Source organism: Papaver somniferum, chromosome 11 (genome assembly GCF_003573695.1).
Source record: "Papaver somniferum cultivar HN1 chromosome 11, ASM357369v1, whole genome shotgun sequence".
NCBI classification, from domain to species: Eukaryota; Viridiplantae; Streptophyta; class Magnoliopsida; order Ranunculales; family Papaveraceae; genus Papaver; species Papaver somniferum.
The window spans coordinates 45,301,741-45,329,067 of NC_039368.1; the positions used below are offsets into that span (position 1 = coordinate 45,301,741).

Here is a 27,327-nt window from a genome sequence, read left to right on the forward strand (position 1 = left end):
AAGACCATCTGAAAATTTTATTAAAGTTAATTTTGATGCGTCTTATTCGAAAGACTCTAATCTTATGGGAACGGGACGAATTGTAGTTGATGATGCAGGGAAGTGGAGAACATCGGGATGCATTCCGACAGTAGCTCAGGATGCAGAAAAGGCTGAGACGCAAGATGCTTTGGAAGGAATCAAATGGACAGTTGCAAATCAAGTCATCAATCTTCAACTAGAGGGAGACTGTGCTAATGTGGTGAACGCTATTAATGGCAAACATGGCTCAGTTAAATGGACAACTAATAGTATAATTTATGATTGTCAAGAACTTCTTAAGAATTTTAATAAATGAGAATGTTGTTATGTCCCAAGAGAAACAAATGAGGTAGCGGATCTCTTAGCAAAAGATGCAAGGCTAAGCAATAGTACTGTTTTTTGGTCAGAGAGTGTGTCACAGTGGTTATCCTCTCTAATTTCTGAAAAACTTGACGTAGTCCTTTAAATAATTAATGGAAATTCCTTTCTTATTAAAAAAAAGAAGAAGGGGGTCTTCAAAAATACGCCTAAGGGATATATTTTAAGATTTTACGGTCTAGTTTTTTGCACATCTAAAATTACATTAAGTCAATTCAACCTCTGGAGGAGGTTAGCTGGACGTTTTCACGCGTCAAAAATATATTAGTTCATTTTCATTACCTAAAAAAATACTAGTTCATTTTAATTATTTGTATAAAAAATATACCCTTAAAAGGTATTTTTAGAAACAAAAGAAAAAGGAGGAGTACATATCGTATAGTGTACACTGACCGTATATACGAAAACCATATGTTTTCACAGTAAACTAACAAAACAAGCCTGTTATAGGGGCGACATGGTTTATTAGAGGGGCGGCATTGTATAGGACAAAAAGGGTCATTACATGATAATTCAAGTGTCCCTATAAAAAAATCTGGAAATGACAAATTAACCCTCATAATTGATAACCTAGTTTAGTGATGATAATCAAGTTTAGTGTTAATGATTAATTTCACTTATATTAACTCAAAATCAAAATCAGATTTTTAGAGTTAAAAAAAAGTTTAGAGGAGAAGGTCAATCTCAATTAATTGAAGAAATTAACCAACAAAATGAAGAACCAGGACATGAAAATGACCGGGTATACTTCTAAATTAGTCCCAATTAGCTTTTTGTTGCTCAAAGTTATCTAAAGTACGTAAAAAATTCATTTTTTTTTAACATTTTCAGAGCTAATTACGGTTGGAATTTTGCTCATAACCAACCGTAAATCGAAGTTACGGTTCGTAAAAGATTAACTACCAACCGTAACTGGTTAAATTTGAAAAAAACCCAATCATAAAACCAGTTACGGTTGGTAACTAAATGCTCGATACGAACCGTAACTCAGTTACGGTTGGTAACCAAATGCTCGATACCAACCGTAACTGAAGAAAATTCTTAGATATAAGAACATACGGTTGGTAATTGAACTATTACCAACCGTCACAACATCAAAATCTCCAGTTGCGGTTCGTAATTGAGTTAAAATCAACCGTAACTCACATAAATCCAGAAATTTCAATTTCAAATTTCAACTTCAAATTTCAACTAAAACCCTAATTTTTGATAGAAATTAAACTTAAATCGAACAAAATAAACCAAATCGTAACTGGGTTTTCAAAATATACCTCATATAAATCATTACACTACAGTTGACTAATTTTCGAATCGTCGATTAATCGAAGACGATGAAATTTTGAGTTTTAATGGAGGTTACGGTTGATGGGAGGAGGAGAAGAGAACGAGAAAGAAAACAAATTTTCAATTTAGCTTTGATTTAGGTTAAAAAATGGGGAGGATAATCTAGTCAATTTACACCCCTTATAAGACATCCCCTAACCAACTAGAGAGACATTACTATCACACCGCCGCTCCTCTAATAAACCATGCCGCCACTGTAACATGCTTGGAACAAAAATAAAGTTACAGTGCGTCTAGGGTTTAACAAGGTTTTATAGGTAGACAAAAAATAATAGAAGAAAGGCAGTCTCCCATTTGAGACGAGCAGCCAAACCCCTTTGGATTGTGGACGAAACCTTCAAACACGAATTGGGTTTCTCCGTCCGCCTCTGAATTTCTCGTTTTCTGAAACCCTAGAATTTAAACTGTCTGTTTCTTGATCAGTATTTATTTACCTATATATCGATTCGACATATTCGTTGAAATCACAATCTTCAGAAGAAGTAGCCTAGATGACTACTACAGAGGTGAGTTCGAAGTGTTTTATTTCTGCCGTTCGGTCAAAATTCATTTTCTTTTTCTTTTCGCTTAGTTTCAGAATGGTAATTATGTTGTTTACAGTTGATATCATTTGTTAGTTTTTTTTTCTAGGGTTTGAGTATGTGTTTTGTTTTGATGCAGGGTGCTACGGAGGCAGTAGAGTCTGTTAGTTTCAGCTTTTTAACAGATGAAGAGGTTAGAAAAATGAGTAGGAAGAAGGTTACATGCCCCATTCTTTATACTAACCTGGACGTAGCTTATCCCAATGGCTTGTATGATCCTGCAATGGGACCCTTAGAGGATAAAGGACTGTATGTTCTCTCTCTTTCTCAAACTGATTCAAACTGTTTCTTGTTTCATGTGGCACTTTCAAGGTTGTTTACTTTCAGTTAATGTCATATATAGGGCCTAATTTCAGTTAGTTACATAATCTCTTAAAAATGTGCAATGATGGTTTGGGTATTACAAGAGAAGTGGGTACTGTTCACAATCAGTTTTCATTAGCAAAGACAAACAATCTCGAAATGAGACATTTAGTTGGAAATGAAATGTGGGTTTCGGATTGTGAAAATGGTTTCATTGCTGTGTACCTTAGTAAGCATAACTTGTGCATTTCCCAGGGATATGGGAAGGTTGAACACCAAAATTGATCGAGCCACATCTGGAAGTTCCTTCCTAATCCTACATAATCACCCATTTTTTTATTTCATTTTGTGACTTGAAATGGGATACAACCAATTCGTATGTTTGCTTTACATATCATCTGATTCATATCTCAAAATGTGATGAATTTGTTCTATGTTGATTATTGGTTAATTGGTGACTGATACAGTTACTTATTTACTTCTTTATAGTTGTGGATCATGTGGCCAGACTTATTTTGAGTGTTCTGGTCATTGTGGCCATATTGACCTTGCGGTACCAGTCTACAATCCCCTGTTGGTCAGGACTCTCTTCCAACTGCTCGAAAGGACTTGCTTCTTTTGCAAACATTTTAGGATAGAAAAGGAAAAGGTACTTTGCTCTAGATATAAGAGGTTGCTGAATGATGTTTTTTTTTTTAATTATTTATTGAGAATGCAGAAACAACAATGAAGTTGGTCTGAGATGCTAAACTTCCTGGGCTATGTCTTTTCCATTATCCTAGACATTATGATAATCTTTTCGTTTCCCTATTTTAGGTTCAAAAGTGTGTTGCTCAACTTGAACTTATTAAGAAGGGTGATATTACCGGGGCCAAAAACTTAGATATGGCTGAGTGTTCTGCATGGGAGGAAAGTGATGCTGACCAGACAGCATGCACCAGCAAGCCATCCGAGGTGAGGTATAACAACAATCAGAATTCCGAGCAGCACCACTGGACGTCACTTCAATATTCTGAGGCTATGTCTGTGCTGGACGGTTTATTGGGGTCTAAGCCAAGTGCATGCCGTAGGTGTTCCGCAAAAAATCCCAGAATCAGTTGTCCAACTTTTGGTTGGTTCTACATGGTATGTTTTCCAGTAGTGCTCCATTGTATTGGATTGTTAGAAACCTGCATGACTAAGAACTATTATATTCATTTCATATTTTGTGCAAATCAATAAATTGCCTTGCCTGCCATGAAAGCTGTAATAGGTCCGGCATTAAGAACCTCAAGGTAATGCCTCCAAAAGGGAAATAATAATCGGTCTATCTTAATTCTGTAATCGTTATTATGTTTTGGAAATAATATTATGATGCAACTATGCAAATATAGGTAACCTGTTATAACCGTCTTGCTAGTGCGTAGATTGTTGAGGTATCGGTTTTCTAGTAATTCACTTGATCACCACTTTGTTGTTTGTTGATTTTCCCTGTAGAACATGTCAAAAGCTTCTACTCGAGCAAATGTTATACAAGGAGTTGAGCTGAACGAATCATTTGATGATGGAGCTGAACAAGATGTGATTGGAGAGGTAAGGCATTCCGGTGTTTCAGATTCCGAGGACATGGAATCAGCTGGATCTGTCTATAATGGAACACCGAGTCCTGGTAAAAAATCAAGAAACAAAGGAGTATCTGGACCTCCTTCCGAATACCTTAAGCAAAGCAATTTCTTTTCGGGTGTCCTCTTACCATCAGAGGTAAATTTTTTGCCTTGCTAGCAGGCATCTGCTCTAACTTGGTTTGGTATTCTGAATCAACATGGCATTTCCTGTTTATATTTCATTAAGACATTATGTGCAACAACAGGCGAAAGATCATATGAAGCTCGTGTGGGAAAATGAGAATCAAATTTGCTCCCTCATTTGTGACATTCAGCAGCAAGGAATGACTCAGAAGAGAAGTAGTTACTCTATGTTCTTCATAGAAGCCCTTTTAGTTGCTCCTGTCAAGTTCCGACCCCCCGCTAAGGGTGCTATGGTGAGTGTTCTATTTTATTTTTTTATGCTGCATGCGTAGTAGGAAATCTTATTTTTGCTTTTCCTTCCCCACATTTGTGACATGGCATTTCCCCACATTCGTCTTTTCACACTGACTGATGCGAACTATATCCTTAACCTTAAACATAATATTATTGCTTGAATGAACTTTGAGCATAGAATCCTTCTGTCAGAGCCTCAGATACGTCTTTAAGGTTCCGGATTAGCTATTTATTGACAGGACTGATGGCATCTATATGCTATTTTGGTGAGGCCAACTAGTTGATTATCAGTGCAGCTAACAGATTAGTGTTTAACTTGGTGTCCTATTATTTACAATATTATTGTGAGGTTTTGGTGTGAATAGCTAGAACAAAATCATTCAGTATAAATTCTCAAATGTTGGGCGAGCAAGTCATATGCTGTTCTCAAAACGTCCCACAAACCCCTTTTGAGCATAGAATCCTTCTGTCAGAGCCTCAGACATGTCTATTGATTGACACGACTGATGGCATCTATATGCTGTTTTGATGCGGGCAACTAGTTGATTATCAGTGCAGCTAGCAGATTAGTGTTAACTTGGTTTCCTATTATGTACAATATTATTGTGAGGTTTTGGTGTGAATAGCTAGAGCGAAATCATTCAGTATAAATTCTCAAATGTTGGGCGAGCAACTTTCTCGTGTATTTTTTGGTGGAGGTCATATCAGCAATTGTGTAAATGAAAATCAGTCAACTTGGAACCATAGTCTAGGCTAGGTCATGTCCTGTCACAGTTTTCTATTGCATGTATGCTATATCATTTTTGTCATCTTTATTTTGTATCGAATATACAATAAATATCATAAAGTCATGAATTCTAATTAGCTTTTTTTTAGATTTCATCAGTTCTTTGTTAGCACTTAACAATGGTATTTTCTTGGATTAATGTGATGTATGACTTGCAAATTGCAACTACTTTGACATGTAGAGCTTTTCAATCTTCGGATACTTATGTTTTCATTCTTCATTCATGAGAAATTTGTTTACGAGTATCACTGTAATCCTATTTTAGGTGACCGATCATCCCCAAACTTTGTTGTTGGGTAAAGTGTTAGAGTCCAGCATCAAATTATCCAATGCACACATGAATAGCGCAGAAGACACTCGATTTGTTACTCAATGGAGGGAACTTCAAAAAAATGTAAATGTCTTATATGATAGCAAGGCTGTCAAAGGTAAAGTTAATACTCTTTGTTCCCTTACTTGATTTCTTTCCCATTATGCACCTGAGAAGTATGGCGTTATTTGTTTCACCATGTATGATGCTACTTAGTGAAAGGCAGCTGTAGAACATAAGGGCAGTGCTGTCATATCTTAATTCAGTGATTGGATGTTTTAGGTAATTTTTATTGAAATCTAAGGCATTTTTGTTTTGTTGTTATAAAAAATTTTCCCATGTGAAACAGTGGTGTACTCATTTAACATAGCTGAATAATTGTAAAAGCACTTGTCTAGTAAGTTTCTGTATATACCTTTTGTATGTCCTGCATCCATGTCAGCAGAAGTCTTAGGGAAGGTTATCATCTATTGTCGTACTTTAAATAGCTACCTCAATGTCCAAGGTTTATTAATGTTAGTGTCTTTGTTCTTGGCTTGGTCTTTCTTGTTAAATATACAATACTGTGTGATCCGCTTTTGGGTATAGGCCGAGAAGCAGTCTCCTAGTAATTCTAGAAGTAGTTTCCTAATCCTAGAAAGAAAACTTAGGAGTCCTATATTTAGAAGATTACAAAAAAAGGGGAGTTTCAAAACCTAGAATGACTAGAATATAGAAGCAGTGCTACGTATAAATAGGGTGCAAGAGAGTACCCGTAGGAGGGCAGACAAACCACAATGAAGAAGAAAAAGAAGAAGAAAAAGGGTACAACTCCTAGGGCAGAAATTACCTTGAAGGAAAACGTTGTAATACTCTTTCACTTGAGCAATAAAACTAAGGTTTGAATTGCAATCTGTTTGTTCTTTTATTCTACTTGTTTAGCTATTCTCTGTCTATCATATTGGGGTCTAGAAACTGATCAGTGGTATCAGAGCCAGAAGGTAAGTAAGCAATGTTTCCGGAGATGTATGGAAAGGCTTCGATCCAAGGGTAACAAAGTATTATCAGTAGATCCTAATATTGATAAAAGAAAGAAAGCTATGTTTGTTACAGAGCAGTCAAGAACCGAAGAAGGCGGGATTGTGAAAACCGTCCATAAAGAGGGGAGAACTAATCATGTATTGGCAAAAAGGAACAATCAATATTATGAGAATTGCAAAACGAATCGACACTCTAAAGAAGGATGTTGGAAATTGCATCCGGAGTTGAGACCAGCATGGTGGAAAGACTGTCCGCAAGCTACCACAATCATCTACAATAAAGAAAAGAAGAAACGACATTTGGCTACACAACAAACCAAACACTTAGTGAACGCTAGTCATAAAATTAGCCTATTCGCGGTTCGACCAGTTGTCAAAGAACCTAGTGAATTGGTCTGTGCAAACTCTTGTGAGTGCACTAAAACCGAAAAGAACGATCTGCAACAGTTGTTAGAAGGGTTAGAAGACACCATGCAACAGCCGCAGAAGTTACCACCAAAACAGCGCGTGGAACCTGGAATCCAACTACTTGACGAGCAAAATAAGTCGCCATCATTACAAGTTGCGCAAGACTTAGCTCAAGTGAAGTATAGAATTGGAGAACAAGTATTGTTTCAAGAATGTCTTAAAGGGAAAAGTTTGAAGCATGCAAAGTGGTACTCAAGAGTGCAGCTGCAGGCTAAACTTCCGTGCATCTTAACTCAATGCTTTTGAGGGACCAAAAGCCTCCTAATGGGGGAGGTCTGATCCGTTTTTAGGTATAGGCCGAGAAGCAGTCTCCTAGTAATTCTAGAAGTAGTTTCCTAACCCTAGAAAGAAAACTTAGGAGTCCTATTTTTAGAAGATTACAAAAAAAGGGGAGTTTCAAAACCTAGAATGACTAGAATATAGAAGTAGTGCTACCTATAAATAGGGTGCAAGAGAGTACCTGTAGGAGGGCAGACAAACCACAATGAAGAAGAAAAAGAAGAAGAAAAAGGGTACAACTCCTAGGGCAGAAATTACCTTGAAGGAAAACGTTGTAAAACTCTTTCACTTGAGCAATAAAACTAAGGTTCGAATTGCAATCTGTTTGTTCTTTTATTCTACTTGTTTAGCTATTCTCTATCTATCATATTGGGGTCTAGAAACTGATCACTGTGATTATTAAATTTTTTATTCTAGAGAGGTTGTATGTGGGAGCCCACGTGTCTTGGTAAGATCCACAGGAGATCGATTCAAGGTTGTTTGCAGTCTAAACGAAAACCTTACACTGTTTAACCTATACAAAAATGTGGTTTTTTCTTCCTCCCAGTTTCCATTTGTTTCCGTGGTCTATTCAATTTTCAATTTCTTTTACCCTCGTCAATTGTTCGTCTCTTCATCTGATCTATAACGGTTGTTTGAGATCCAATCATCCAAACTAATACCTTCCAGTGTTTTGACTATCAGAAACATTCCAATGTTAATTTGTTTTCTTTGATCTGTTCAATTTCAATTTTCTTTCACCCTTTCAATGGCTTATCTCTTCAACAGATCACAGACAGTGTGCATCTCCATACTTCTGCATTTCCCCCCCCTTCTCTTTTCTCTTTAATGTAGTCTCTTCCGATAGACGTAATTTCCCTCATAACCCTCCCTCCTATAGTTAACCTCTCCTCTTTTCTTCTGTCTGTATATGTATTTTCATATGATATTTATACATCACAGTTCAAGCATTATTTAAATTAATCTCCTTATTTGCTACAAACTTTTTCATTATTCAGGAGGTGCCAAGGATAGTGCGGCTAATGGAGGAATATGTCAGCTGCTGGAGAAGAAGGAGGGTCTTTTTCGGCAAAAAATGATGGGAAAGAGGGTTAATCATGCATGTCGGTCTGTCATTTCTCCAGATCCCTATTTAGCAGTCAATGAAATTGGAATTCCTCCTTGCTTTGCGCTGAATTTGACGTATCCAGAGGTGGGGTTTAGCTTTTTTCGTCTTTCATCACCATCATGTATGCCTTCATTTCATGATTGAAATTTGAAACGCCCTTTCTAACTCTCAAACAACCTGACTTGGTATACCTTTATATTTGGATTTGTTGCTTGAACATGATCCATTTTTGTCCATTTCTTGATTCTACAGAGAGTGACGCCTTGGAATGTTAACAAACTGAAGGAGGCTATCCTCACCGGCGGTGAGGAACATCCCGGAGCTACACACTATGTAGATAAGTATTCAAGTGTTAAATTGCCAAAAGCTAAGCAAAAGCGATTTGCATATGCAAGGAAGTTACCCACTTCGAGAGGAGTCCTTACACAAACTGGCAGGAGTGTTGAGCAAGAACTTGAAGGAAAGGTGGTGTACCGCCATTTACGAGATGGAGATATAGTGCTCGTCAATAGACAGGTACAGCATATCTTGAGAAATTTCAATGAGTTCGTCTCTTGTTAGATGAACATTTCTGTTTTGTATATTGCACTGTTTGTGTATATTGTGTATCTAGGTTTAACCAACAAGTTGAGTTACATCTATCAGTGTTGTGGTTGAAGAGTAACGTAGATGAGCCTCTGTTGAATTAGTTGGACCAATAATCATCAGGTGTATATTCTTCTATCTATTTAATAGGAATGTGAGAATATTACTGCCCTGTTGTTGCATGTGAAACCGTTTTATATTAGGTGATTTTTTCCCCAAAGAGTGCGAAGAGAACTACTTAGAGAGTGATACTGCAGGTGTTCATTATGGTGAAAAAATGAATTACTCTGGAATTATCTGAATTCTTAGCTGATAATGCTTGAGAAGTGTTTCTAATTGCTTCTTGGCTCACTTTATCTGGAGTCATTTATTATTGACAGCCAACACTTCACAAACCAAGTATTATGGCTCATGTTGTCCGTGTTCTGAAGGGGGAGAAAACACTGCGTATGCATTACGCAAATTGCAGGTTTAATATCCTTTTTTCCTCTATTTTATGACTGTTTAAAAATGCATTGCATATGTTTGGGTACTGGACTTAAAGTTTGCTGTATGTATTGTAGTGTTTACAATGCTGATTTTGATGGCGATGAAATGAATGTTCATTTCCCTCAAGATGAAATTTCACGTGCAGAAGGTTACCATATTGTGAATGCAAATAACCAATACCTTGTTCCAACAAGCGGTGAACCGAAAAGGGGTTTAATTCAGGTTTGATAGTTTCCTACAAGGTTCACTCACTCGCATATGCAACCTTCAAGTGACTGATTTTTCAAATTGTTTTGCTTTCAGGACCATATCATAAGTGCTGTACTTCTCACCAAGAAGGACACATTTTTTACTCGAGATGAGTACAACTACCTTCTTTACAGTTCTGGGGTGTCTGCTGCTGTTCGAAATTCATCTAGTGGTGCATCTCGCAAAAAAATATATATGATAAATTCTGAAGATGAGTTAGAAGGCGCTCCACCTGCTATTTGGAAACCAGAGCCGTTGTGGACAGGGAAACAGGTGCAGACCAAGTTGTTAACACGGGCCTGTACATTCTCTGTCTGGACACTATGTGTTGCCAGTACAGAGGATCTTATAAAATGACACTTTTTTTTTGAATGGTGGTGATTTTAAAAGAAAAATCTGATGTGGTTTCTATTTGCTTTTTTTGCAGGTCATAAGTTCAATATTACACCATATTACTCGAACCAGAGGACTCGCTCCTTTTACCATTGAAAAGTCTGGGAAGGTACCATCTGAATATTTTGGAAACTCAAGTGGAGAATTCATGTTGCGCATTCAGAAAAACGAGTTGGTGCACGGGGTGATTGACAAGAATCAGTTTGAAAAGCATGGCTTGGTTCATACTGTCCAAGAGCTCTATGGTTCAAATGTAGCAGGGATTTTGCTGTCTGTTCTAAGTCGATTGTTTACTCTGTATTTGCAGGTACAATTATTTTGTCTTGTTTCATTGTTGAACTTGATTTTATATTATTTTCCTGGTCAGTTGATGCACATTTCAATATTATGTGTATGACCAGATGCATGGTTTCACTTGTGGTGTGGATGACCTTCTTATAACACCTGATGTGGAAACAAAAAGGACGAGCATACTTGAAAAAAGTGAAGAAATTGGGAAAAAGGTCCATTGTCAGTTTGTTGGTTCTGCTGATGGAGATATAGGTTTGTTTATATTTAACTACCTTTGCTTTGTGATGTACTTGTGTTTGATGGAAACCATTTTGGCCGTAATGTTAAGGAATGTCTCCGTTGTAGATCCAATGACGTTACAAGCAGAGACCGAAAAAACTATACGAACTAATGCTGAATCTGCAACAACCCGCTTAGATAGGATGATGTCCAGTGCTCTCAACGGGACAACCTCACAGGTGAACAAGGAGTTGTTTCCAAAGGGGTTACAGAAACCCTTTCCAAAGAACTGTCTTTCCCTTATGACTACAACTGGAGCAAAAGGTGGTTTGGTGAGTAGAAATTGAATCTCTTGACCTGGAACTATTATTTTTTGGGTAAAAAGTTTTTACTGCTGGTTTTGCACATAAGCTGGGCAAAGAGTGACAAAAGCACCAGAGTGCTGTGGCTGCTTTCAATATATAAACTCTTGGTGATTAGCAGTATTTTGGAATACTTAATTTTATCTTATTTTATTTTTAATAGGAATATGTTGAACTGCAATTCTTATTGTGTTTCAATTGGAGTCAAAGTAATCAAATTTGAGTAAATAATTTGTGTGGCTTCATTTGCAAGAATGCTGTTCATATATGGTTCGTCATTTAGATAAGGGAAACTTACTACTCTGCTCTCAATTTTACTTTAAAGTTGAAAGTTGGAGCTATTGGCATTGCACCAGCACTAGTTTATAAGCAGTTGGCATCTATGTGAGATTGAGTACTACATATACGCTATTGCATTCGTTGCTACATTTACATGTCAAATGCCATGCACTGTTTTTTTTTTACAATCTTAATCTTACTCATTGTAGTTCTCTTTGTATGCTCGTTCAGTCTAATGATGGAAAGCATAGTTTCATACGGAGTTTGGTTGATTGGTGCCGGTGTCTTCCGGTTTGCTTTGTCAGTGGAGTAAATATGCTGTGAAAACACGTTTTGCTTTGTCAGTGGAGTAAATATGCTGTGAAAACACACTTGCTAATTCTTGAAAGTTCTGCTGTTTCGTTTGTTCACATACAATCTGCAAGGCACTGCAGTGTCATTCTGTAGTGTTATATGTTTACCTTGCTGAGAAAAAAACTGTTTTAAGAAGAATACTATAAATCACTATTATACTTTTTCTTAATCAACTTACAGTTGGTCCACTTTTTTTGTGTTTGTGTTTTTGACTAATATAATAGATATTGTTCTAATTTGATCTGGTTGAATTATGTGTGGCGCCTTATTCGTCAGCTAACTTCACCGCTACATTGACTTGTTTTATGAACAGGTTAACTTTACACAGATATCCTCTTTGTTAGGCCAACAAGAGCTAGAAGGTAAACGAGTTCCTAGAATGGTTTCTGGTAAGACTTTGCCTTGCTTTCACCCGTGGGATCCTGCATCACGGGCTGGAGGTTTTATCAGTGATCGTTTTCTGACCGGTCTTCGCCCTCAAGAATATTACTTTCATTGCATGGCTGGTCGTGAGGGGTAAATATAAATTCTTTCTACCATAACTGACAATTTCTGTTGTTTTAAGGAGAGGCCTTTACAGAGTATTATAGGTTTTGGACCACCAACTGCCAAGGCAATCTTTGTACTTTAACAAATACAGTGTGATATCAGTTTCATAATGCAGTAATTTCAAGTATAAAGATACAAAAAATAAACTCAACAAATACCTGTACCTTAACATTCTAATTGATAACCTTTCGATGAGAAAAAAGTGAAACCTTTTTCTGATGAACATACTGAATTATGGTGCCAGGTTAGTTGATACAGCAGTCAAAACTTCTCGCAGTGGATACCTGCAGAGATGCCTTATAAAGAATCTTGAGTGTCTAAAAGTCGGTTATGATCACACTGTCCGTGACTCTGATGGATCTATTGTCCAGTTCTGTTATGGGGAAGATGGTGTGGATGTCCATAAGACTAGCTTCATTTCTGAATTCAATATACTTGCTGCTGTAAGAAAGTTGCTGTCATCTTTTTGTTTCATTTGATGTTCTCAAATTTAATGCTAGTATTACACATTCAGATTTTTTGTATTTGTTCTCTGTTCAGAATCAGGAGGTTGTGCTTGATAAGCTTGGTGGTGGCTGCGAAGATGCCCTCGTAATGAAATTCAATAATTATATTAAGGACATGCCAGAGCCCCTTGAAGGGAAAATAAATGAGTTTATCTCTAGTTTGTCGAAGAAGCAGAGGGCATCTCTACAGCTCAGGAAAAAGGACTTTTTAAAGTTAATGAAGCTTAAGTACTTTAGAAGTCTTGCCCAACCAGGAGAACCTGTTGGTATTCTTGCTGCTCAGTCCGTAGGAGAGCCATCTACTCAGATGACGTCAGATACATTTCTTCTTTTTCCTTTTCTTTATTTTTTATCATCATGTAGGTGCATTTCTAGTAGAGATGGTAAAGTCGTTTGGAGTTGAACCCATGGTCTTAAGTTGAAACTCACCTACCACTCACTTTTAATAATAAACGGTCTTCTATTACCATGATTTTGGTAGTCTCATTCCTTGCCATTAGGTGCGTGTAACATCTACCGATTGAACAGTACTTGTGGGAAGTTATCATCTTTCAGCCTTCTCCAACCTTGTCACTTGTCCCACCTTTATGTCAGATCTCACCCTATATTGCAATGCGAGGATCATCTCGGGCATAGCCTAGACACGGCGAGTTGAATTTGCATGAAGAAATAGGCACCGATTGTTTCCCTATTTATTCGATGTTAGTTGTGGGGAACTCGTTTACAAGAGACAACCTGGGGGGACGAAACCTGATAAGACTAATGGACACCCTCTTTGACCCTGAGTATAATACTTAGAGACTATCAGCTAGGAGTTGGTTTTTTTTGCAGATGATTTACGTTATAGAGGATCACCCTTTTCCTTTATTTGCGTTGGCATGTTTTGAGCGTTATATTGAAATATTGAAGTGTTTTTTTTTTGCAGTCTCAATACTTTCCATCTTGCCGGTCAAGGTGAAATGAACGTCACTCTGGGTGTCCCTCGGTTGCAAGAAATTCTAATGAGGGCTTCTGAGAAAATTCAGACTCCTGTTATGACCTGCCCCTTGCGGAAGGGGAAGACAAGGTAAGTGAACACTTCATTCAACCATTGCTTGCCTATCAATAGGTTTAGCTTTTGAACTTAGAATATGTAGTCTGTTGCTTGTATCACTTAATCACTATCCGGAGCGACTGTTTATTTCATTTTTGTGTACGGACTTCATTCTAGGATTTCTGCTCATGAATTTATTCAAACCATGCCTTGCCTAACCATCATTAGAGTATGCAAGGATTTGAAATTCACAGTTGTCAGCTTGTATCCTGTTTATTGGAAGAAATTTGGAGCAATCGTTCATTCTGTTGCTAAATACCCATTAAGATGACCAAAATTATCGATTGGATCTCAACTTGGTGCCTGGATTGCATGCTCTTACATTTATGGAATATAACCTTTTGCAGAGATGATGCTGATCGCCTGGCTGCAAAGTTGAAGAAGGTGACAGTAGCTGACATAATTGAGAAAATTGAGGTCAACGTTGTGCCCTTTTCTGTTTATAAACAGCAGGTCACAACTGTTTTTAAGCTGAAGATCAAGGTCTTTGGACCTGAACATTTCCCACCCTATATGGATATTACACTTGAAGACTGTATGCAGACCTTAGATGTTTTATTTGTGAGGGAGTTGGAAGACTCTATAGAAAATCATTTGATCATGGTATCCAAAGTCAGTGGCATTACAAATATGGGTCTAGAATCTGAAGCTGTGAATGAGGAAGAGAAAGAGAAAGAGGAAGATAAGGATGATTCTAATACGCAATCACATAATACAGGGGAAGAAACTGATGACGGTGAAGGGGATGCCAATGATATCGAAGCAGAAGATCTTGGTGTTGATGCACAGAAAAGAAAAGAACAAGCTACAGATGAGATGGATTATGGCGAAGATGGGATGGAAACGGAGACTTCACTTGTTGAGAATGTAGATGCTGAAGGCTCGGAAAGTGAAAGTGATGATGTTGGGAATAAAGAAAATGACCAAGGTACGGATGGCGAACCTCAGATACTTGATGCTGAGGAAGAACCAAAATCTGTACCAGCATCGAAGTCATCAGACAAGAGGGAACCAGGATCTGCGGCCAAACCGAAAAAGGTGGCCAAAGCAAGGCGGACGAAAAAGGAATCCGATAGAGTATTCTTTGTAGAAGCTAAGGGGTTGGATTTTGAAGTCCATTTGAGATTTACCGATGAACCTCATATTATACTATCTAAGGTATTATTCGTATCTACCAATATTTTCTTGCGACTGGCCTTACACGTTTGTTTCCTGGTCTTATCACTTTCACGTAATTATGTACTTGCGCTGTACAACAGTTTGAAAGTTCGCAATTGTCCTTTTTATTAATGATTTATTTGTCCTCTTATCTGGAGATTTATTCTGATCAGAATTCACATTGACATAATCTAAAAGTTTGATTTCTTTCATAGATACGACGAGATCAATGCTAAACACTTGTTTTAAATATTGCCACAGGTTGTTGAAAAGGCAGCAAAGAACGTCTACATAAAAAGATCAGGAAACATAGAGCGATGCTCTGTTATCGACTACAACAGAGATGCTAAACTCGCAGCACTACAGACAGCCGGAGTAGATTTCGGTGCTTTCTGGGACATGATAGATGATCTTGACATCAATCATATTGTCTCAAATGATATGCACACGGTTCTTCGAACATACGGAGTGGAAGCCGCTAGAGCTACAATTATAAATGAAGTGAAAGGTGTTTTTGACGCATATGGGATTAAAGTCAACATCCGGCACCTAACTCTGATTGCCGATTACATGACCCACACAGGTGCAATACGTCCTTTCAGCAGGTATGGAATTGCCAGCTCTACCTCACCTTTTAGTAAAATGTCCTTTGAGACGGCAGCAAAATTCATTGTTGATGCTGCATATCACGGCGAGGTTGACGATTTAGAGTCACCATCAGCAAGGATTTGCCTTGGTTTGCCTGTAAAAGTAGGAACGGGCAGTTTTGATTTGTTACAACAGGTATTTTGATTTTGTATGTATAAATGGATCCTACAAATCCCTGCAATTTTGTTTCGTTACTGTTGTTATCAGCATATCTAACTTTTGTTCCGATTTTTCGGAACTGGTGAGGTGGGGGACATAAATTCTGATGCAAAATGTCGTTCTTCATTTATCAAGGCATATGTTTGGCTTTAGTTTGAGATTTTGGGTTTCTTTTTCTTAAAACACTCAACTTTGTGACCGGTGGAAGCAAATGATGTACCAAAAGATAGTGTTGACTTTCATTTTGTTTGTTTTCTCCTGACACGTCTAAATCTGACTGAAATCACTAGACTCATTTGAATCTGACACAATATGTTTGTTTTTTGAGTCAGATCTGACTCTAGAGGTGTAAAACGTACCGGCCCAGCACAACCCGGCACACGAAATTGCGTGCTTTACGTGCCATGTGCCGTGCTGTGATGTGCCAATGATTTAAACGTGATGTGACGCGCCGTGCTTTACTAATTAAAAGCTAAGCACAACACACGAATAAGTGTGTCGTGTTGTGCCGTGGCACACGTGCTATAAACAATTTGAAATCACTTAATGGTATACATCAAGTCGGACATTATCACGAGAATCTAAATAGACAACATATTATTTGAAATTATTTCAAGTAAAATTAACAAGTTCATTCAATAAAAATAAATAGCTCATAAAATACTATAAAATTGGATCATTGTCATGTAAAGTAAATGTTCTAATCAAATAGGTAACGACATTATAACAACGGTATCGAAAATATATTTTCCAAATATTTAGGTATTATATGTGTTGGTATAAAAATAAGTCAACATAACAATGATAAAATGTCAAAAACTAGCTAGAATAAAGACTTTTTTTCTGAAATATACACAAATTGTAATGTATTATGCCTTGTTATATGGTGTATTTGTGCATGCTATGATGTGCTTTCTTAACGTGTTGTGCTGGGCCGGGCCACGTGCTTATCCGTGCCGTGTGTTGTCTTGTGCTAGTGTGCCGCTTAGGTTACCCAACACAGCCCACGAAACTAATATGCTGGGTCATGTTGTGCTTAATCACATGTTGGGCTGGGTTGTGCTTAGATTTTAGCGTGTTGGGTTGGGCTGTGCTCCTACTGGCACAACCCAATGTACACCTCTATCTGACTCATTTGACTCAAAAATATGAATCAGTGGTGTTCCCATGAATCAAGATTATTTTATTACCTGACTCAAACAGGTCGAAGCAGGGGATTATGTCTCACTCAGTTTGTGAATAAGATTTGACTCAAAATAAAAAAGGAAGGATCTGACTTGAGCCGAGTCATATTTATACATCGAGTCAGGAAAAAGCAAACACTTTCTTTCTCTTAGTTGGAACTTTTCTTGGACCGGAATGCTAACCCAATAGTTGTAGTTGCTGATTCAGTCTCAACATATACATGGTATATTGGTGTCTATTTCGGCTAATTTTCTCTGGTTGCAAAGTTGGATATAACCTTTATTTATTATTAGATAGAAAATCAAAGCCTGTAAGAAATCAAATTGGAATATAGACTGATCACGTATGAAATAAATAAATTATGATCTGAATTTCCTATCTAACGGTTTTAACATGTGTGAAAACAATTGGTCCAAACAACGTTGTCACTACGTTTTTTTATTTTATTTTGTTAATTCATTCATTTTGATTTTTTCAATTATAATTTTTAATCTCTTATTCTAAAATAAAAGATTGGGTAAAAAGATATTTTATATTTTTTTTTCTTCTGAAAAACGGGTCTAACGAGAGTGAAAACTGAAAAAACGGTCTAAAAAACTTGTGTTAAAATGTTATTTAGAAGAAAAAAAAAATGTAAAGATCAATTTTAAAAAAATGGTTATCACATGCGTGAAAACAGTTATAACGGATCTAAACAACATCGTTTTTTCCCTATCTATCAGTGTTTTTAAGACATGGATATCGGTGACCTCACGAGCACACTACTTTGGCGTGACCGTTTGACTATTTTAGCGACCGTTTTCTCGGTAGGAACTGTCGTTTTTCAAACCTTGATGTTGAATAATCTAGGTTAGAAGTACCAAACAGGTAATATAGAGCATCTAAGAGTGAAACGGTATGAACAACTCATTTAAAGCAAAAAAATTGGATTATGGGGCAATCCAATTCCTAGAAATAAATTTCTTAATCCGAAAAATTGTTTCGTTGGGTTAATTGGATTGCACGGTAATCTAAATCTATAATGTTACTCAAATATCCTTGATATTTGAAATTATGATACCTAAACTAAACTAGCTCAGGAAATTATTTCAAAATTTCAAAATCCAAAATTGGACAAATGGATTACTTGACAAAAGGAAAAGAAAAAATGGATAATTAAGAAAATTACCTTCACCATGATGATCTGTTTCATATGTGATCAAACAAATATTGTCATCACGATCTGCAAAAGTCGAGCAAGGACTTTTGGATTCTTCATCAGAAGAAATTCTAACAGATTCACTAGTCCAGAGTCTTAGATTGAAATCCTTGTTCTTGAATTAGTGCTTTATCAAGAACTTTTACATTGACAGAGAGATTCATATTCTCTTTGGCTGGAGTCTCAAGTTGTATGTCTTTATCTCTAACTTCTTGTCTGAGAAGATTAAATCCAGTATTTAGTCTCAGTATGTCGTAAGATAAACATCTAATAGGCTTTAAGAGTTTTACCAACTCCTTTTCAACATCTTCTTTTACATAAGAGTCGGACATAACAAATGTGCTATTGATCTTCTTAATTCCTGGATCATGAGTCAAAGAAGTAAAACCATTTTCAACTTTTGGGTATTCGCAATCTTGCAATACATTAACTGAATCAGTCATATATTCAATTTTTATAGGTTGGATCGCACCAAATACAGATTGTTAGATTTTTTTCGTGTTTGCCTGCACTGATACCAATTGAAATGATGAGGGTACCGTTTCAACCTATAAGTTCGATATACCAAGTGTAATCGTCTATGGACAAAGTCGAAACAATACAATAACTTGGTATTCACTTGACAATAGTTACGGTACAAGACCGATTGACTAAGGATCAATGTCAAGTGATTAGGATTTTACGTACAAGTGTAATTTATTTTATTATAACAAAACAATTATAATGCAGAAGTAAAGTAAATGACACAACAAGATTTTGTTAATGAGGAAACCGCAAACGCATAAAATCCCGGGACCTAGTCCAGTTTTGCATACTCTCATAATTAAGCCGCTATACAAATTACAAATCCAACTTTGTATAGTTGAGACCAAGTAATCTACCCCTAGTCACTTAGATCCCTTAGTATCCCTGTGACTACAATCTTGTGATCACGCACGTGAATCCCAAGACAGAAAATCACTATCTTGAGTTACTTGACTGATGTAAAGTCTTAAGCACTCAACTCCCTGTGATCGTCTTCCAAACAGTAAAAGAACAAAGCTGTTTGGTAATACTCCAATAATCTTTTAATAAAGATTCGTTGATTTTTGACAACGGTTCTTCAGTTTAAACTAGTAAACTTCTTTGTTGGGTAACTTAGGTTCAAATTCACAACTATCAGATTCAGATATTGAAAAATACCACCAAATGATAGTTGCCGATCTAAACGACTATATGATTAGATCTATTGATGATAAATCAAATCTTATTCGGATCCCATCCGATCAAAATGTGTGCACAAATCGCGAGACACGAAAACCAATAATAAAAAATTTCTCGTCTTCAAATCTTCAATTGCCTTCTATTGTACATGCACAACACAACTTGAATCCACTTATGATCGATCACACACAGAACGAAGTCTGTTAACAATGGATGATAACAAGTTATCTTCAGATCTAAAAAAAGTTCTGAAGATCCCTTCAATACTTTGATCTAGTTTGAGTTGATCTTATGTCAGAAGATAAGGCTCTCAAGAATAATCAAGTTAGGTGCAATCAAAGTTTCAACAACCGTTAGTCAATCAAATCAATAATCGAAAACTAAAATAACAATGTAATTATCTAGTTTCCCACCAACGGTACTCGTAGAGCTTGTTGATCCCACGTAAGTCTTTAAACGAGTGGTCGTAAGAGATTTTTCCTAATTAGGGTACTTTCCTCTTCGGACAGACGGCTCCACCAGAAACAACATGAATAAAGTTTGCCTGGCTCTTAGGATAGTTTGTAAGAAATGCAAACTCAAATATTTGTAGACCAAGGTTTTTTGGAAACAAGGGAATTCCAAAATCGAAAATATTCTCAAGATATGCAATAAGTACTTAATTTCGGTTTTCATATTTCCAAATAATATCCAACCTGTAATTCCGAAATCTCGCATTAGAAAATATCGAGGTAATATTTTGGAAGAATCGGCGAAAGGAGAGCAAAGGTGACTCGACGACGGAATCGGTGCTTGATTCGGAAAATTTTTCTTCATCGATTCCTTGATTTCTGTTCAACAAAGCATTAATTTCAGGTGATTTTGTTGAATCTTACATCATTCATCATGTTTTCTGGAATTAATTGGTTTTAACTGAGGTGTTTTACTTCGTTAAATGGGATCTCAAACGAAATCTGAGCCTGAGAATATTTCTTCAGTAGAAGGAATGAAAATTCCTTCGATTGAATTACCTGATGAACTATTTGAGAAAAGCTTAGATCCATGGCGTTTTTCTTTAATTGGTAGATTAAACTTACAGAAGATCAAATTCGTTGATGCTGCAATAATTCTTAGAAATCAATGGAAATTAATTGGGGAATGTAAATTAATTCCATTAGGTAGAGGTTTCTTTACCATCAAATTGGATAATGTTACATACCATAACTACATCAAATCTCAAGTATGGGAAGTTACAGATCAAATTTTGAAGGTTAGAAATTGGGTGTATAATTTTCGACCTACCAGTCAAAGAACTTCTAAGGCTTTTGTTTGGGTAAGATTTCCAGGTTTAGGTCTTGAATTCTGGAGTGAATCAATTCTGTTCAAAATTTGTAAAGAAATAGGAACTCCAATTAAAATTGATGAGGCAACAGCTAAATGTGATGTTGGATATTATGCAAATGTCTTGGTTGAGGTAGATTTTGCTTCTTCAGTTCCAAACAAAGTATGGATTGGGACTAAATATGGGGTTTTTTTTCAAGATGTTTCCATTCCAGATTGTCCAAAATACTGCAGCAGCTGCAAAATGGTAGGTCACTTTATCACAGAATGTAGAGTTGAAAAAGCAAAAAGGAATGAAACTAATTCAGAAAACATAATTACTCCACAACATCCTAAGAGTTCCTCAGCAGCCTAAATCAAGTTCAACAAACAATTTGAATGCTTTATCTTCAGCAAGTGTCACTAGGTCATTGCCCTTTGATATTTGTGATACATCACCAGATAACAATGAAGACTCTGTCATTCATACAATTCATGCTACTCCACCAGTTCCAGTTCATCAAATTATTCACACTGATACTACTGGGAGATTCAGTCCTCTTGAATGTGTTCAAGAAAATATTCTTGAAGATATTGTGGTTAATGAAGATAAGACAGCTGATGTTGTAGAAACTCCTCAAATCAAATTTGTAGATGGAAAGACAGGGACAGTCTCTGATGAAACTGTTAAGGTTACTTCATGGTCAAAAGTGGTTGAAAAGCAAGTGATTAATCCTACTTCTACTTCTTCCACTTCTCAACATTATCCAGGTGCAGCTAAAGGTGGTAATCCAATTGTTACAAATAAGAAACATAATCTCAGACAAAATCATGGTAAGGGAGGTACCAAAAATCCTCCACCACCAAGATGAAGATCATATATTGGAATATTCGGGGCCTAAGAAGACCTAGGGCTCAGAATAAACTAAGGTCTTTGGTGAATCAATTTAACCCATCTCTAGTTTGGGTTGCAGAACCAAAAATTTCTTGTAGTTCTTCTTTTTGCAGTCAATTAAATCTCCCTGGAATGAAAAGTATGGTGATACCTAATTCAACCTCATCTAAAAAAGGTAATTTATGGTTATTCTGGAATGCTTCTTTATCTACTCCTCAAGTTATTTCAATGTCTAGCCAAATGGTAACTGTCAGTATTGGTGAAGTATTAGTTTCTGGTGTTCATGCTCATGTTAAAAAGAGTCAAAGAAAGTTTCTTTGGTCAGAGATGGAAATCATTAGTCAGATACAAAAACCATGGGTTGTTTTAGGTGATTTCAATGCTATAATTTCACCTGAAGAGAAATTTGGTGGTAAAGCTCCTAACAGAATTTCAATAATGGATTTTTTCATTGCCTTAATGAATGTAACTTAATTCAAGCTCCTAACACAGGTCAGCAATACACTTGGTCCAATTGTCAACAAGGAACAAAAAGAATCCTATGTGTTCTAGATAGAGTTGTTTTCAATTCTTTATGGTTACAAAAGTATGGTGATTGGGGATATAAGGTTGGATTGAGGATAGTTTCAGATCATGCTCCTTTATTATGTGGTTGTGCAAGCATACCCAGACCAAAGAATGTTCCCTGGAAATTTCATAAAATGTAGATTGATCATCCATCATTCTTAAGTGAAGTGAAGAAAGTATGGAATGAGAATATTATTGGAGATCCATCTTTTATTTTCATGCAAAAGCTAAAAAAATTAAAAAAGTTCTTAAGTGAGTGGAATTGGAGTATATTTGGTAACATTAATACAAAAATTAAAGAGGGAGAAGAGAAAGTTCAAAAAACAATGGAGTTATCTGATCAAAATCCCTTAAATGAAGTTCTTTTAGCCAAATTAGTAGCAGCTCAAAATGAACATGCAACAAGAGAAGTTCAAGCAAATACTCTTATGAGACTTAAATCAAGAGCAAAATGGATTAAAGATGGTTCTGCAAACACTGCATACTTCCATGCTAGAATGAAGATCAGACAAGCAAGAAATACAATTAGTGAACTTGAAGATGCAAATGGAAATATTATTAGTGATCAATCTCAAATTGCAGATACTTTAGTCAAGCATTTTCAACAAAAATTTGAAGCTCAAGATGTTGATGTTTCTGAAGAATTGCTTGATGTTATTCCTTCAGTTATTACATATGAAGACCAAGAAATGTTGGACTCCATTCCCACCAATGAAGAAATCAAGAAAATTGTTTTTGAAATGGACTCAGATAGTACCCCTGGTCCAGATGGATTTCCTGGATCCTTTTATAAAAGTTGCTGGGATATAATTCAATTGGATTTAAAAGATGCCATACAATTTTGTTGGAGAAGAAGATTTATCCCCAAAGGCCTGAATTCAAATTTCTTAACCCTCATTCCTAAATGTGCAGGTGCTAAGAAAGCAAGTCAATATAGACCAATTGGATTGAGTAATGTATTATTCAAAATTTTCACAAAGATAATTTCTGTCAGAATGAATGGACTCATGGAGAAGTTAATTTCATCACAACAGACTGCTTATGTTAAAGGAAAAAGCATTCAAGAACAGATTCTTCTAGCTTCAGAGATGGTAAATGAAATGAGGAAAAAGAGAAGAGGAGGTAATGTGGCTTTGAAACTGGAAATATCACAGGCTTATGATTCTGTAAGTTGGACTTTTCTTCTTAAAGTTATGCACAAATATGGATTTTCATCATCTTGGTGTGATTGGTTGTTAACCATGTTTAAATCTGCAAAATTATCAGTAATGATCAATGGAGGACCATGTGGCTTCTTCTCAATGCATAGGGGTCTTAAGCAGGGCGATCCATTATCCCCTATTTTATTTATCTTGATGGAAGATGTATTAAGTAGAAATATCACAAATTTGGTTAATACATGGAAAATAACTCCAATGGTAGTTAGAAATGGAATATATCCAACACACTTATTTTTTGCTGATGATGTTTTCTTATTCTGTAATGGAGCTAAGAAGACTTTGCTTTGTCTATTCAAACTGATTGAAAAATATCAACATAGCTCTGGCCAGATGATTAACAAAGCCAAAAGCAAGTGTTTTATTGATGGTACTAATTCAACCAGAAAGCAACAAATTAGCATCATAATTGGTATGGATATATCTAATTTTCCTGATAAGTATCTTGGTATCATTCTAGCTCCAGGAAGAGTAACTACTGAAATGGTCTGGCCAATGGTTCTTATGCTTCAGAGCAAACTTGCAGCTTGGAAAGGGAGATTATTATCTTTTCATGATAGACTGATTCTTGTTAAAAAAAATTTGTGCAGCTACCCTCTTTACAATATGGCAGTTTATAAATTGCCATCTTCAGTTATTAAGATATGTGAAAAACTAATAAGGAACTTTCTATGGACAGGTGATGGAGAGGTTAGAAAGTACAAAACTTTATCTTGGAAGAAGATCTGTGTGCCATATAGTGAAGGTGGCTTGGGTATTAGAAGGCTAGAAGTTCTTAACAAAATTTTGCTGATGAAAATGATGTGGAAATTGGTATACTCATCAGATGAATGGGCTCTGTTTTTTACAGATAAGTTCAAAGATAAATATGGTATATGGTTTTCAAAATGGAAATTATCATCAGTAAGAGCAGGTTTGCAATGGGCTTGGCTTACTTTACAAGAAGACATCTCTTGGAAGATTGGAAATGGTGCTAGCATCTCAGTCTGGTTTGATAACTGGTATGGATCATCACCACTAATTAATGAAATTGGTTATACTGATTTTATTCATAACAATATGCAGTTGAAAGTTCAGAACTTAATCAGTAATAACCAATGGAATATACATCCTCAGTTGCAGCACTTGTTACAGATTGATAATTTGCCTCAGATTCACAGTGGAAGTGATTCCATAATATGGAACCTACATAGTAGTGGAATGTTTAATAATGCAAAGGCAGTGGAGAAAATAAGACACAAGGAAGACAAGGTTGATTGGTCTTCTTATATATGGAGGAAATCTTTGCACCCAACTATTGCCAGCAACATTTGGAAGCTTCTACAAGGTGTTTATGTGAATGATGACATGAAAAGAAAACAGGGATATGAAATGCCTTCTAGATGTTGTATCTGCAAATCAGAGCAGGATTTTATGGAGCACACACTGTGGCTTTGTGAATATAGTGTACAGGTTTGGAATTGGCTTAGCAATATGTTTCAATTTCCCAGGCCATACTCTTTTTCAGAAGTTTTTTCTGCAGCAAAACAGCACAGTCCTATCATTGATGAAGTATGGATAATCTCTGCTTGTACTGTCATTAAGGAGTTATGGTTTCAAAGAAACAGAGTTTTCTTTAAAGGAGGAGATGTTAATATTCATGGTTTCAAGCACAGGGTCATGAAGATTGTTCAAGATCATGGTGTCAGAATAAAAGGGGTCAGGTGGAATAATAACTATGAAAACCAAATTCTTAATCACCTTAAAATTGATTCTTAAGATTCCTTTCTTTTGTAATTTTTTCACTTTGTCTATTGTATTATAGTAACTTTTGTATTGTTTTAGTTTGTCAATAATTGATAAAAAGGGTGATTCAGCAAAAAAATAAAAATAAAAAAATAAATAAATAAAAAGCATTAGAAAATATCTAATATTAGTTTATCACTTAACTAATATAAATTTATAAGAGATATGTTTTTGATTGCTGGAAAATAAAAAACATATAATTGAAAATCTTATTTAAAATATTCTCAATATTTCGGGTTGGGATCACCTTGAGTATCAAAGAATATATTTGGAAAATAAAAGATAAGAGTTATATTCATGTACAAATTATGTCGACATCTAAAACTTTCCTATTTAGCAAACCCTAATTCCAAACTCATACAAAACGGTAAAGTAATATGTGAATATGAAGTATCGTTTTTGCTCTTGGGACCGGTTCTACCATGACTCCTAACTTAGGTTAAGATCGGTTCTACCAAGTTTCCAAATATAGGTAGAAATCGGTTCTACCATGACTCCCGACAAAAGCTAGGATCGGTTCTACCATGATTCCCAATATAGGCAAGGATCGGTTCTATCAAAACTCTCAACAATAGTTAAGATCGATTCTACCACGTATCCCAATATAGGTAAGGATCGGTTCTACCAAGACTCTTAACATAAGTTAAGATCGGTTCTACCGCATATCCCAAACTAGGTAAAGATCGGTTTTACCATAACTTTCAACATAAGTCAACATCGGTTCTACAAAAAGTTCTTACCTAGGTTCGAATTAGTCATCCCTTCAATGAAAACCGGACCGAAAAGCCTATTGTTTTCCTTTCGATTACGAAACAAGTTTCGTATATGTACTTCTTTTAAACATATGTAATGAAACATAGTTTCTTAGGATGAAATCACACTTATATCTGATACACAAACAAGTAACGAATTACATAGATCATATTGTGTCACATTTACGAAGTTCAAAAGATAAATGTTATACTTCGTAATAAAATATTCATCCTTGACACTTTGATCATTACAAAATGACCAAGTCTAATACTAGAGTATTAAATATAACCCCATATATTATGTTTTCAATCTTAAACAACTTGAAAGTAAAGATAGGAATGGAAACAAGTCAAGTCAGTATCACTAAACTCAAGTGGAAGGATGATGTCTTCACGTTCTTCAGAGTAATACTTGTATGTCTCAACATTCATAGACATTCTAGTCTAACCTAAATGAAATTGACTGAGTACAGTTAATCAAGCGGCTCTAATTGAGTTTTGATACTAAAACATGACAACGAAACTTGACATGCCAACGCTTGGTGGGTTTAATCGAGCAATGCTATAACAGGATCCTCAAATAAGCAAATTGCCTAAACCTTTAATAGATGCATTGAACGGGAGTGCTTTGACTTCGAGAGATAAATCTATATGACTCCGGCCTAAGCCAAAAAAATGGTCGTTACAGAGTCAATTCGGTCACAAAGAGGGATGAGGGTCAATCTTTAAGAGGGAGGCTGAGAATTGTGTGAGATGGATTATGGATGTATTGAGTTCTCCGTGTTGGAGAGTTCTACAAGTTTGATAATAATAGACTATCGTAAATTGGATTACCATGAGTTTTAATCAGATCGATTGAGTTTTGTTTTGTTCAGTCGAGGTAAGTTAGGTTATCAAATCATCGGTTGATGAACTTATTTATATTGCAAAAGTGGTTAACACATTGAGCTCCAGTAAGTGTGACGTTCAAGAGGAGTGAAAGAATGCGAAAGTGGGAAATCGTGGTTGAACCGGTTCCACATTTTGGGAGACTTGGCTGATTGTCCATCCACTACTTTGCTAGCTCATTTAATTTCCAGCATGACTTACTTTCATTTCTCATCCTGGATGTACTGTTACATCACACGTGTTGTAGGCTGCCAGACCAAAACCCTAGTGAATATCCCCACATGTGACATGCTTGATGCCTCATGAAGTCTCCGAGGCAGACGTGTATTTTATTGGTCAATTGTTGACTTAGCTAGACCGCGGGTCTTAACCTTGATTACTCAAG

The 27,327-nt window shown here is 36.2% G+C and overlaps 1 protein-coding gene across 1 annotated transcript; it reads left to right on the plus strand.

Moving 5' to 3' along the window:
- The first annotated feature begins 2,012 nt into the window (after positions 1–2,012).
- On the plus strand, positions 2,013–16,111 carry LOC113322987 (DNA-directed RNA polymerase I subunit 1-like). Its single transcript, XM_026571198.1, has 21 exons — positions 2,013–2,249; positions 2,404–2,573; positions 3,117–3,276; positions 3,444–3,752; positions 4,104–4,367; positions 4,477–4,647; positions 5,701–5,863; positions 8,510–8,703; positions 8,872–9,135; positions 9,585–9,673; positions 9,768–9,915; positions 9,997–10,215; positions 10,370–10,642; positions 10,737–10,878; positions 10,972–11,177; positions 12,154–12,356; positions 12,634–12,832; positions 12,930–13,207; positions 13,821–13,961; positions 14,336–15,146; positions 15,408–16,111. Exons 1-21 carry the CDS (start codon positions 2,235–2,237, stop codon positions 15,936–15,938), a joined length of 4,950 nt encoding a protein of 1,649 aa, XP_026426983.1. The 5' UTR covers positions 2,013–2,234; the 3' UTR covers positions 15,939–16,111.
- Positions 16,112–27,327: the final 11,216 nt, after the last annotated feature.

Excerpts from the sequence above, each read along its gene's own strand:
- LOC113322987 (XM_026571198.1), top strand. Across the intron at positions 9,674-9,767 it reads ATGCATTACGCAAATTGCAG|TGTTTACAATGCTGATTTTG; the intron begins GTTTAATATCCT and ends TATGTATTGTAG. Across the intron at positions 9,916-9,996 it reads CGAAAAGGGGTTTAATTCAG|GACCATATCATAAGTGCTGT; the intron begins GTTTGATAGTTT and ends TTTTGCTTTCAG.